Below are 13,630 nucleotides of genomic sequence, written 5' to 3'. Positions count from 1 at the left end.
CCCTTTCCCTTTCCCTTTCCCTTTCCCTTTCCCTTTCCCTTTCCCTTCTGCCTGCCTTTGGACCATGTATTATGGCTTGCTAATAACACCACACAAGGATAGGTGGAATATAGTGTGGCCCAGCCTGGGTACGAGAGTCAGCCTGCCTGGGATTGCATCCCAGCTATGCCTTTTAACTAACTGGGTGGTGTTGGGCAACCAACATGAGTCCTTTAAAGCCTTAGCTTGCTCATATCGAAGAGGGGATCATAACAGTATCTGCTTTGTAGAAGGATGGTCAAAACTGAATGAGATAACGTCTGTAAGTTACACATTGTGGTGCCTGACACATGGTTTATGCCCAATAGACAGTGACAGCTGTTGTTAATGTTGTTGAAGGTGAGACTTCTAACCAGTCAGTTGTTTGAAATATAAAACATTAGTGAAAAGAGCCCTGAGCAAAAACAAGTTTGTGAAGTGGTCTTAATTGCTATGAGATGCTCTTGCCTGCTCTTACCTGATAACCATTGAGAATGGAATAGATTGATTCTGTGCTCACAAATGATAATACGCCTTTATCTTGGCATGTGTGAAATTGAGGCTAGAACACCAAATGAAAATTTCCCCCCTTTTAAAGTATAATCAAGTAAATCATATTCATTATAGAAAAATTAACATACAGAAGTTTTTTTTTTTTATTTTTTTTTATGTTTATTTACTTTTGAGAGAAAGAGAGAGCACAAGCAGGGAAGGGGCAGAGAGAGAGAGGGAGACACAGAATCCAAAGCAGGCTCCAGGCTCCCAGCTATCAACCCAGAGCCTAATGCGGGGCTCGAACTCACAAACCATGAGATCATGACCTGAGCTGAAGTTGAACACTCAACTGACTGAGCCACCCAGGCACCCCAACATACAGAAGTTTTTAAAAACAGACCCAGGGCACCTTGGTGGCTCAGTCGGTTAAGTGTCCAGCTCTTGATTTTGGCTCAGGTCATATCTCAGGGTCATGAGATTAAGCCCCTCGTGGAGCCTGCTTGGGACTCTCTCTCTGCCCCTCCCCTGCTTGCGCTTTCTCTCTCTCTCAAAAAAAAAAAAAAAAAAAGTATACACACACACACACACACACACACCCCCTAATCCCAGGGATAACCGCTTAAAATTTGATGTATTTCCTTGTAGATTTTTTTCAAGAATGAATTGTTTGAAGTTAAAATTTGCTTTGACAGCTTTTTAGGTTTGTGCCCTAACTTTTACACTTGTGCATCTGAATTATTTTTCGTTATTTTCAAAGCAATATTTATTTATGACTTAAGGAGATCTAATTATTTGCTTTGAACTCCTTTTTGGTTTGTACCTGGGTATCAACACGTACATATGTATATTTTTAAACCTCAGCGTGAATCCCAGATTGCAAGCTCAGTATTCTTGGTTGCTTTCCATTTTGGAAGACATAAAGACAGCTATCCTCTACCTTACCCTCCCTGATACCCTGCTGCTCCCTTCAGTGCTATCCCATGTTCAAGCCACAAGGGGGAAGAAAGTCCGATGCATCCATCTCTTACACACTTCACACAGTCTCTTTTTCTCTCCCTCTCTTCCACCTTTCACCTCTACCTCTTTCTTCACGTCTGTCTGCCCTGTTTACTCCAAACCCCCAGCGCCCCTTCCCCCTCCCCCCCAACAACACACACACTCACCCATGTCTGCCTCTCTGTGCTCTTTCCCTGTCTGTACTGTCTGTCTTTTGGGCTGCCTAACTATCTCTCCCTTTGCTAGAGCCATTCAAAGTACCCCTCTCATCCAGGGACAACAGAGTGTGCCTTCTCTGAGCTGGTGCCAGACCCTGTAGAGAGGAGTGCTTTGAAAACTCAACTTGGACTCCTCACCAAGCCACACTGCAGTTATGCTTAGCGCCTGGCCACCAGTTTTCCCACTTAATAAAAGGTCCCTAACCCTACCCATAACTTGCCCATTTCTCTTTTGATCTAGGAACACTTTTTTTTTTTTTTAAGCTGGAAGCCCAGTTTAAAATATTATGAAAAATAAAGGCCCACAGTGAAAGGATGGGGAGATTCCAACTGAGCTGTAATTAAATGTTTTTTCCTCTTTGCTTTCTCTCAGAGAGTAAGCCAGATGCCGCCCTTTCCAGAGAATAAGTTACCAGACCATGATGTGAAGGAACAACTTTATTCAGCAGCATGACAAGGATTTGAGCTGGCACTTTTCAGCCAGAATCCGTTAATACACACGAGCACACACGTGCGTGTGCAACACACACACACACACACGCAAGTCTGTTTCAAGTTTTAATGAATGAAAGAAATTCATGTAATAGCCATTCTTAGTTTTTAAATGTCTTTTATTACTGAAGTAGAAAATATAAATGTAATCGATACACCAGCTGATTTTTAATGCTAGAAAGCTTTGATCCTTGATTTTTCTAGTGCAAAATCCCCAAAACAAGTGTTAATAGACTAGAAAACAAGCATCAGCTGAAGAAAATGGCGGGAATGGACTATAATGGGAATAGAGAATTAAAAGGACAGACTTGAAGAAAGTTCTGCTGTCCTACAGCACACATTCCTAAGAAATTACTGCACTGTGCAACATTGTGTAATAGAATCCACATGAGACTCATTAGGGGAATGGGGTTACGGGCACAGCACTCAAAACTTCATTAGTGACTCACACAAAAAAGATAGGAACCTGACAGAAACAGTAGCACAGTTTTCCATGGATTAAATGGTTAAAAATAGGTGAATACTAGAAAACGAACCGACATTTGCTTCTGGAAGCAGGTGTTGGAAGAGCTGCAGCCTGTGAGTTACTCTGAAGTAGTGGACGGAGGTTATCTGAGATCAAGGGAAAGTTGTAGCACCAGTTGTGGGTGGGCGTGGCTCCTCACATGCACGGTGAACTGGGATGCATGTTGGGTGCTTGGGGGGAGGGGTGTGTTTTGTGTATGCCCATGTGACTGGGTGCAGCCAGGTGTCATTTTCTGCATTGGCGCAGTACTTTTTGCAGATGAAATCTTGTGAAAGCAGATGCAGTATTTCATTATGTTCAAATTGTGCCTCAGTATATCAGTGGCTTCAGAATAGATTTACTTTCTGAAAATAAGCTTTACGAGCAAAACTGTATTTCATTAGATTGAGAATCTTATTTATATCACTTGATATCAAGAGAAAATACTTTTCAAATACTTTAAAATCACATTTACTCTAAGACACTTGCTTGAGAATTCTGATCCCCAGAGAATAGTGAAAGGGGTGTACTTCATAAAAGTAAGTTTTAGTTGGGAGTTTTCTCCCTGTTCATACCACAAACATGGTATTATTCTTCCTGCAGCACACACTTGTCCTCCGTGAGAGACAGGATGATTTCTGTGGGTGACCATGGAGGAATATTTTAATATTTATTTGAATGTATATAGAAAAAGTACATAACAAGCTCATCAGACCTACTATTTCATAGATACTGTTGTTTGGAGAAATAGTTCCCAGTTGAGGGTAGTACCCTGCGTCACATTGGGTGATATGAGAATGGATTGGAGGGTAGGTTCAGGCTGCCCCTGGCAGAAGGGCACCACTGCTGGTTAAGGGGCAGGGGACAGGACCTCTGATCATCCTGAAATCCTATACAAGAATTGTTCTGTCCAAAATACCAGTGATGCCCCCAGAGAGAGACTGGTTAATGGCTGAGGAGGAGGAGAGAACAGTAGAGCTGATAATTTAAATAAAGATGTTAAGTAAAAAATACTATTTTATGTGGCTTTGGTAAGAATGATGGAAATAATTTGCAGTTGATGGAAGTCCGGAAAGCAGTAGTTGAGGACAGGTAGCAGCAGTGAACTTTATTTAATAGACCCTGATAGAAAGCACCATGTGCCAGGCAGTGTTCTCATTGCCCTACAAGTGTTAACTTACTCAGCCGTGGCTAATGGTTCTGGAGCATTAGCCTAGTATAAGGCTGCTCTCAACCTTGACTGCACAGTGGAATCACACAGGGGCACTTATAAGAGCCTGCATACCCAGACCACACCCCAAACCAGTTAAATCAGAATCTCTCTGGGTGGGACTCAGGCATCAGTATTTTTTAAGCTCATAGGTTATGCCACTGTGTAGCCAGGGTTGAGAACTACTGGTCCACGGCTGTTTGAAATCACTCCTCCTCACAAGACAAGCTGCACCGATGGTGCACATGTTAAGTGAAGGTCTGCTCCATGCCAGGTCTCACAGAGGCAGAGATGACCCAGACAGGAAGTTTCACCATCCAAGGAAGGCGGCAGAACTGGAAACAGATTTTTACGGTCCTGCCTGACAAGTGCTGGTGCTTTGGAAGGATATTCAGATAGTGTTTGGGGATCACAGAGGGGAGAGAAACTAAATTAGAAAAGAAGAAAAAGAAACAAAACCTCAGATACCAAATTTGGAAAGTTACTAAACTTAAGTTATTTTAGTTTTCCTTTCCATGCACACAGCTTTCATCAGAGTAAAAAAAAAACAAACAAACACACACACACACACGCAAAAGCAACAGGCGCTTAAAATCACTGTCAATTTAGGGGTGCCTGGGTGGCTCAGTTAGTTGACTGTCTGACTCTTGATTTCAGTTCAGGTCGTGATCTTATGGTTCATGGGTTTGAGCCCTGCATTGGGCTCCTCGCTTACAATCCAGAGCTTTCTTGGGATTCTGTTTCTCACCTCTCTCTGCTCTTCCCCCGCTTGCACTCCCTCTGGCAAAATAAATACATAAACCTAAAAAAAAAATCACTATCATTTTAGCCATCCTAACTTGCTTGTGGCCTTTGTGCGGTCTGGTTGGACAATTGGAATTTTGTCTGTAGATCAGCATTATAATTTTGTCCTGTTGCGGAAGGTTCTTAGATACCTCATAAAGCATTGTTTAACTAATGGCCTTCTGGGAGTAAGTCATCTCAGCTTCCCAGAGAGCCTCAGGACTGGTTTAAAAAAAAAAAAAGATTTTAGAAATAAACCGTTTGTGCAGTGCTGATAGTCACTGATTCCAGTTTGCTTAATTTTTTAAATATTCATATAGCTTCTGTGAAGTGGTAAGTAAATGTTGGATCATGTACATTTTAAAACTTAAAGCCAAGCCATGTGTCATTTTAATTTAATTTAATTTATTTATTTTGCCACATGTCATTTTAAATCACAAGTTTAATCGAAGGCAGTCATCACAAGGTACTGAAGTAGATAAAGTTCCTAAATAATTGACTTGTTTCCGATAGTGCCATTCCTCAGCAGCTCTCAATTTATTTAGTATGGATTGCTTTATGACCAGAAAACCTGATTCTCCAGTGGGTAGACTTATTTTCAGGTAAACCTGTGTAGTCTGTACTTAACTATGAATTACTTCCGGGTTTAAAAAACCAGCGTAGCTCCTCATGGTATTTTTGTCTTCTGCCTTTGGCATCTTAGCAGTGTGAACCAGAGCTATGCCATCTGTACCCAAGTGAGATTATTACAAAAGAGGGAGTAAAGTGATTCACTGGAAAATTTCAGCACAGGTTCAGAGGATGATAAAATAACCCTAGAAACATTCTTATTTGGCGTCACATGCTAGTGGGTAGGGACAGAAAAAAAATTAAGGTACAACTCGTTTTTTGACATTTGCGATTCAAAAAATTGGAAAGATGCTATGCTAGAAAGGAAGGAAGGAATCGGTGTGGTGTCAGTTCGTATAGCTGCATGGATGAACGAATAATTTGCCTCTCTGACTCCTTGTTGGAGCGAGTGAGGTTCATTTCTAGTATACAAAACCAAATATTCTCAGGTTTAGAATGGCTCTTTAATTTCCTAATGGCTATCTGCGTATGATAAACCGCTTTATGCTGAGATGTTTCCGAAGCAGAAGGACCAGTTCCTAGAATCCTAAATAAGTCTGTGAGGCCTAGATAAGCCGTTTCTGAAAGCTGCTGAGTGAAATATATTTTCACTTAGTGACGCATATTTGAACCTAAATGTGTTGATTTCAGGGGACTCTTCCAGGATTCCATTGGAGACTTGCCTGAAACACAGTGTCTTTTTTTTTTTTTTTTTTCTTTTCTCCTGTTTTTCTTTTCAGAAAGAAGACACAGCTCGTCCAGCAAGCCTTCTTGGGCCGCTCCTCCCACTTCAGTATTTCCCTTCTTCCCTTCTCTGTCCAAAAGCAAAGGAGGCAGCGGAAGTGGAAGCAACCGTTCTTCCAGTGGAGGTGTTCTAGGCGCATCCTCATTAAGTTCCAAGTTGCTGAAATCACCCAAAGAGAAATTGCACCTCAGGGGGAACACCAGGCCAATGCATCCCATTCAGCAAAGTAGAGCCCCCCATGGTAGAATGTGAGTATGGCCCAGAGGGTTCTTCGAGCTTCCCTGCCTGTTGTGGAACTGTGCACACCAGTAGCACCTGAAACTGTTGTGAATCATGTGGGGATTCTGTTCCTGTTTTGGGGAAAGTCAAGTGTATGTTGTTTCCTTTTGTTTCCCTGTCGTATTTTGGGAGACTTCACAAAACAGCAACAGCAGTAATAAGGTCAGTGGTACTTGTTGATTGGCTCTTTCTTGTGCGCCAGCTGTGGAAACTTGGCTCTTTTTGTGGGCTGTCATTTCATTATCACAACAACCTTATGAAACAGGTCTGGTTGTTATGCCCATTTTGCAGATAAGGATGAAGGACACGTAATGCGGTCGAGGAGCTTTAGCCAAACTCTGCAGGCAGACAGGCCTGGGTTCACACGCCCCTTCTATCACTTTCTAACTGCAGGGCTTTGAACAAGGCCCCGTTGCTCTCACAGTTGGAGAGTAACAGTCAGTGTGCGGTTATTGGGAGAAGTAGAATTAATACAGCAGTCTCAAGTGCCTGGCGTCATGTCTGACCCATAGGAGACAGTAAATGAATGGATGCTGGTGCTTCTGCTGCTGCCATTGATAACGGTAGGAATAAAAAAGTGAGGTGATTCGTAGATGCTGTTCTGGGATTTTCTGGAGCCTGCAAAGCAGACAGGGAAACAATGCCTTCCTCCCATCCCCTCCCCCCCCCCCCCCCCCCCCATTTGTCAGAAGTACAAGTACAGCAAGCTTGGCTTTCGTTCCTGGACCTTTCCAAAAGCCAAAGAAAATGCCAGTGCTATGTGTAAGTCACTCGCCAGCTTAACAGCTGTTTGAGCACGGACTCTACTGAACAAAGTTTAGAAAACCTCATCAATCTGAATCTTCTTTATTTGGAGCTGGGTTTAAGAGGGGGACCAGGCCAACTGGTAGCTCCATACCAGCATTTGCCATCCAAATGCTAGTGTCAGTAAGATTCCCAGAAAAATTAATTCTTTATTAGTGGCACAGGTATTCAGTGCTCACCAGCTGTGTGCCAGACACTTATATTCTGAACTCTTATTATAGAAGCTTTTTTCAGAGACTAGAGAATTATCACTTCAGTGACACATTACATAACTAAACATTGGTGTCCCTCACTGATGGGCAGAGAGCCTCTTCTCAGAGATCTGGTTAGGCTCATTTGAATTCATGTATGTCTTTAGTGACATTTCTTGGACATACTATCTAACTCCAGTTATTCTTGCCCCTGTTCACTCAGTTTGATTTGTTTTGATGGATCCTTTCTTTAAAATGATAATTCTCTGAAGATATTCTCTAAAGGTTTTACAGATAGTCTCTGGTCCTTTTAGACCCTTTCCCGTTTTGCGTCTTACAGGAATTGAGTTGGGTATCAGGCTTAGTTCCCCTGTGGACTCATGCGTAAGATTGTCCTGGATGATGAAAGACCACGTCAATCCGATGGTCCGCTGGAGTTTTTTTGCCTCACCAGAAGGGCTTCTAGTTTGAATGAACGTGAATCGTACTGAGTTTTCTGGGTAGTCCTGACACATTTTCAGAAGTCGCCTTTGGGAGCCTAGCCCTGTGCAGGGCGTGGGTAGATCCGGGCTCTGACTTCAGCCCTCTAGCTCACCATTCACCTAGGGCTGCTGGCGCACTTGGGTGCTGATGTTCCGCTTCCCCCTGTGACAGCATGACGCCCTCTGTCAAAGTGGAGAAGATTCATCCGAAGATGGATGGCACACTACTGAAATCTACGGTGGGGCCGACCTGTCCTGCTACTGTGAGTTCCTCAGTCAAGCCTGGCCTTAACTGCCCCTCGATACCAAAGCCAACCTTGCCTTCACCTGGACAGATTCTGAATGGCAAAGGGCTTCCTGCACCATCCGCTCTGGAAAAAAAGTCTGAAGATAATTCCAGTAACAGGAAATTTTTGAATAAGAGATTATCAGGTAACTTCACATTTTTTCTCTCCGTGTTTCTCTGTATATAATTGGGTATTCACGAGGGAGCAAATGGACTGCTGTCTGCAGGTCCGCTTTTTCAAAACTGGTCAGCTTCAGCTTTACGTGGAAGTTCCTTAGGTGCTCTGCCTTTGCTCTTCACTCTTGCTTTTAAAGTACACGTGTCTGTGGGTGATGTAAAAATAGCTTTCGAGCGGTGTCTTTCTGAATGGAGCGCGGCAGGAACGCTGACACGCACACTTCCTTTCCTGTCAAGCGATGGCAGTAGTCCCCCGCGCTCTTTGTGGCGTCTCTTGCTGCGGCTTGGCAGCACTCGCACGTTGTCTATTTTATATTTATTGATGATGTCGTAGATTTTATTCAAGTTAGAATTTGCCTGTTTTGAGAATCGTTCTACTGTTGTCAAAACTAATGAAGGATGAGCCCATCGATGAGCCCATTGTAATGTCTGTGTGCTTTTGGCAGAAAGAGAGTTTGATCCTGACATACACTGTGGGGTCATTGATCTCGACACCAAGAAGCCCTGCACCCGGTCTTTGACATGCAAGGTAGGTGGGCTCCTCGACAGGGCTGGGCACACTGGTGAGTGAGTGCAAGGAGCTGGGATCGATGGCATTGCCCCAAGAGGGGATCTGATCCGTGGAGCGTTGTGGGTATTGTAAATGAAGGGACGAAGAACGCCTCGCGTTCAGGAAACGTGGAGCCTTTTGTTACAAACTGCCACCGTAAGAGACGTTTTGCTTCCAGTGTCCTCTCCAGGGGAATAGTGTTGTTTCCTAATCAGTCTGTTATTTTCGAAGACTGAAAGTATTTCTTCAGAGAGATTTAAAATGAGAGCCTACCCTTTACTGTGGTTTAAATTGTATGGATTGAAAATAAGTCCAGAAATGTCCTTGGTGTATGTGTGAATACTCTTAAAATGCTCGTGCAGGGGCGCCTGGGTGGCTCAGTCAGTTAAGTGTCCGACTTCAGCTCAGGTCATGATCTCAATCGTTCTTGAGTTCGAGCCCAGCGTCGAGCTTTGCGCTGACGGCTTGGGGCCTGGAATCTGCTTCGGATTCTGTTTCCCTCTCTCTGTATCTCGCTTGCTCACGCTCTGTCTCTCTCTCTCAAAAACAAACATTAAATAAAAATGCTTGTGTAATCGGTGGCTCTTAAATTTTAAAGAGCCACTTTAAAATAATCTGATTTTGAGATACTTATTTTTCCAGTTCCAAAAAAGTACTGTGTAACATACAATCTAACTTACGTATAAGCTACGAAAATGTTACCATCCTCCTTTCTGTCCTGAGTTTTCCTTTAAAATGCCAGTATGCTAATAAGGTGGTATATTTGCTGCAAAATAAGAGTTGAAATGGGGTGGCTTCAGTGGAACCCCTGCATGAATGAGCACATATGCTTACATATGTTTCTCTGGAGAGTATCCCCAGCTATCCTTCAGAAGAGTCCAAAAACTATTGAGAATCAGTGCTTTAAAGTAACTTGAAAACCCTTGTTTGATGGAGGGGGTGAAAACTGTAAAAAATTGTGTTTTCTAAAAATTAATAAAATTTTTGGTGTATTATTTTAAATCTTACCGAAGATTATGTTTGGACGAAGGACTTCAGGCCCCATTCCACCCCCTAACGGAGGAATGTTAAAATCTTCAGAAAGTGGAAGTGTTGTTCCTTGTTTTTGTTTAATGTTTGTTTAGAGAGAGCGAGACACGGCAGAGGCAGAGTGGGAGGGGGACAGAGGATCCAAAGTGGGCTCTGTGCGGATAGCAGACAGTCTGATGTGGGGCTTGAACTCACGACCTGAGAGATGGTGACCTGAGCCAAAGTCAGACACTGAACAGACTGAGTGCCCCAGAAATGTTGTTTCCAGGTAGTTCTTATTTAAAAAAAATTTTTTTTTAAATATTTATTTTTGAGAGAGAGCGGGCGAGTGCGCATGAGCAGGGGAGGGGCAGAGAGAAAGAGGGAGGGAGACACAGAATCCGAAACAGGCTCCAGGCTCTGAGCTGTCAGCTCAGAGCCCGATTCGGGGCTTGAACTCATGGACCGCGAGATCATGACCTGAGCAAAAGTCAGAGGCCCAACCAACCGAGCCATCCAGGTGCCCCTAAGTGGTTCTTATTTTAGTTTAAATGTCAAATTTAATTTTAGCGTGTAGATTTTATCTTACAACAGTGGTTCTGAATCTTTAGAAGAAAGGCGCTGGCTAAGAGCTCCTTTAAATATCTAATTAAAAAAAATTACAGAGCACGTTCCCCAAGGAGAAAATACACACACATATATGTTCTGAAATTGGCATTCCGTCTCAGGGTTCACAGATATCTTACCCCAAACCTCCCACCCTTGAATCTCTAGGCTAAAAACGCCTATCTCAGGACAGATTGCTTTTATATTTATTGAGCACCTGTAGTGGTCTCTTGTTTGAAGGTAACCGCTCGAGCTCTGTGGAACTAGATGCCCCAGTGTAGCTGCCCCTGAGGGAGTTTGTGAGGGCGGGCCTCAGCCCCGTGCCACGCTACGATCACAGCTTGCCAACTGCTCTCGGCCGTCTTCCCGCCTGCCTGGCTCTCAGTACATGGGTTTCCCGATATTAGGGTGCCTGAGGCCAATGAAGGATGCTTAGTTTATCCACGATGCCTTCCTTCAGTCAGCTCTGGTGGGGCATGCTGGTGAGCCAAAAGCTTTATCAATACATAATGTGCAAGACTGACCAGCCTTCCTCCCGAACCTTTATTGACGGGTAAACAGGCTTCATGTGGATCCTGCGGTGTTCTCCTATCTTCCTTTTCAAGTCGTGTGTGCTCTCCCTGTGTTCTGTTTCGGGTGTCGTCTCTGTGTGAGCATGTATCTGCAGCCCTGGTGTGTCGTGAGTTTGGCATAGAACTGGCAGGCCTGGCCTTGTGCAGGTTGCCCTTCCTTTCCTCCTGTGTTCTGTTTGTCCCTGATTCTTCCTTTCCCTGCCTCTGTTTTGGCCTGAACCTGTTAAGCTGTGGAGGGCTGCCCATGCCTGAGTGCCTCTGCTGAGTGTCTCCCACCATGCTGCCCAGGTCTCTCCTGCCTCAGACCGACAATGTAGTCCTTCCTCTTCAGTGTCAGGGGACTTGGTGCTGCCTGCCCCTGTCACTCGTTCCCTCCTGTCTGCCTGCCACGCTCCCTGTCATCTCGCTTCCTTGTCTGTCTGATGTCCTGTGTCCTGTCCTCTCTGTCTTCCATACAAATAGATTCTAGCTCTGGTATTCTTGCCCATTCAGTCATTGTAGAAAGTTCTATTGCATATATCTTGAGCACAGGCCTCATTCTGGGTCTCAGTGGACACAGGCTTTAACAGAATCCAGACACCGTCCCTAGCCTTGAGGGGCTTACAGTCTAGTGAACGAGATGGAGGTTCACTTCGTGATCACTCATGTATGTGTGAAGTGACCACTGCTGAGTAATAAAAAGGAAGGAGGCCTGTGTTATGACAGCCATCAGTAGGGGGACTGAGCCAGGGAAGTGTCCTTTGCCGTAGCAGAGCTGGGCTGAAACGAACATGATTTATCTGGGTGAAGAGGGTTGTTAGAAGCCCATTAAGCAGCATGTGTAAATATTCTGTGATGGGGCAGAACAGACACGTTAGGACCTGAAAGGCCAGCCAGGAGGTTGAAGAGCAAGAGGAAGAGGCACTTTGTATGAAAGGAGTGGGTGGCAGTGAGCCACGAGGAATAGAGGACCCCGTTACGTACCCAGTCGTGGCTGTGTGGTACTTGGGTAGCCCTGAAGAGTTCTGATAGGAGTGAGGGGCTCAGTGGAAATCCTTCCGATTTAGTCTTCAAACCAAGCTGGGAAAATATTGGTCACCTCTGCCTCCTTTCTTGGCTTGACTTTGCTATGTTAAGTGCTAAGGGACGTTCAGAGACAGATGCTTCGACATCTGTCCAGAGAGATAGGCAGGTGGACCAGTGATGTTATATGTTCATTCATTCATTCAACACATATTAGAGGGCCATTATTTTTATATACTTCTTGTCTGAAGCATTTACTGAGTGCCCAGAGCACTAGTAGGTAGCTAGTACAGCACTGAACAAAACAAAGTTCCTTATCTTCATTTAGGTTACTTTCTTATGGATATATTACATATTAAAGGAAGTAAAGTGAAAGTTTAAAAAGAAACTAAAGTCACTGATGTAACTATGTCTGCCAGGTTAAATTTTGAGCAGACCTCCTGTTCACTGTGTCCAGTCAGGAGGTAGGTTGTTACTGAATTGCAGAAGGACAGTTAAAGCCTAATTCCCCTCCAACCCCTAAATTATATCAAACATAAAAGCTTATAGAGCAGCAATACATTTGTATAATGTGTAGGACCATAAACACACACAGAGTACAATTTGTGTTACTTTTGTAACATAAAAGAGTGAAGGAAATCTATAGATGAATTAACTTGTATTTACGGTATGTGATTTGGGGTCACTGTCTACTTACATTTTTGACAGACGTAAGACCCCAGCAGTAAGGAATAGTCAGGTTAACTTGATTTTATCTTCTTCTAGGAATAGTGGTAGTCCCAAGGGAGCCTGAAAAGGCAAACGAACAAAAACAGGAATTATCAAATGCATTTGGTTTATGAGCCTCAAGCAGGGGGTTATGTTAGTTACCCTGTTGGCATGACTTTTCTTTTCCTTGATGTGCCCATCTCCCAGTTCTGAAATGGATGTCTTAGCTGTAGAAGTGCTGCCTGTCCATCTTCTTGATTTCCATAGTGAGTGTCTGTTTATAGGGATTCACTCTGCTTCATTGCCCCTTCGTGTTCACAGCCTTTCTCCTCGTGGCTTTGTAGTCTCTATGTCTCCCCAGGCTTCCTCAACCAAAGCAGGATGCTTCCCTGCTTGCAAGATGCTTTGAGCCATTTTCTCTTGACATGGCATTTTCCCTGGAATAGAGAGAAACACTTGTCTAATTTTTACTTTCTAGTTGTTACTGGAAAAGGACACTTTTTTTTTTTTTTTTTTTTTTAAAGTAAGCTCTATGGGCAACATGGGGCTTGAACTCACAACTCCACAATCAAGAGTCACATGCTCTACTGACTGAGCCAGTACATTTTTTTAGGGCATAAGCATTTCTTCCCTTTTAATATTTAAAATGTAAATGGCCCAGAAAAGGATTTTTCTATTTGAGCTGGTAAGAGCCCCAATAAGTAAACTGTTACAATGGCAATGTCACCTGTTCGTTTCTACTGTTTGCCATTCACTTATATACCCGGTGGCACAACTAACATTCCTTTTTTCTTCTGTGGAAATAGCCTCACCAAATATGTGCTTCTACTCTAGCTAAAGAAAAAAGGTCACCGTCCTATGATTTTTAGCTTACCAGATGGTGAACAGCATTTA

At 43.6% G+C, this 13,630-nt stretch overlaps 1 protein-coding gene across 3 annotated transcripts in view; it reads left to right on the top strand.

Moving 5' to 3' along the window:
• Nucleotides 1-13,630, top strand: part of ATXN7 (ataxin 7) — a 92,941-nt gene that overhangs the window by 65,063 nt on the left and 14,248 nt on the right. For all 3 annotated transcript variants that reach the window (XM_040454540.1, XM_040454539.1, XM_040454541.1), the window contains 3 exons: nt 6,067-6,319; nt 8,000-8,259; nt 8,737-8,819. In XM_040454540.1, the coding sequence (XP_040310474.1) occupies nt 6,067-6,319; nt 8,000-8,259; nt 8,737-8,819 (596 nt within the window). The remainder of the gene's footprint in view (nt 1-6,066; nt 6,320-7,999; nt 8,260-8,736; nt 8,820-13,630) is intronic.

This window comes from Herpailurus yagouaroundi, unplaced genomic scaffold (assembly GCF_014898765.1).
Source record: "Herpailurus yagouaroundi ecotype Mexico unplaced genomic scaffold, PumYag 213, whole genome shotgun sequence".
NCBI classification, from domain to species: Eukaryota; Metazoa; Chordata; class Mammalia; order Carnivora; family Felidae; genus Herpailurus; species Herpailurus yagouaroundi.
The sequence above is the reverse complement of the archived record's forward strand: the minus strand, read 5'-3'. Positions and strand labels throughout refer to the sequence as shown.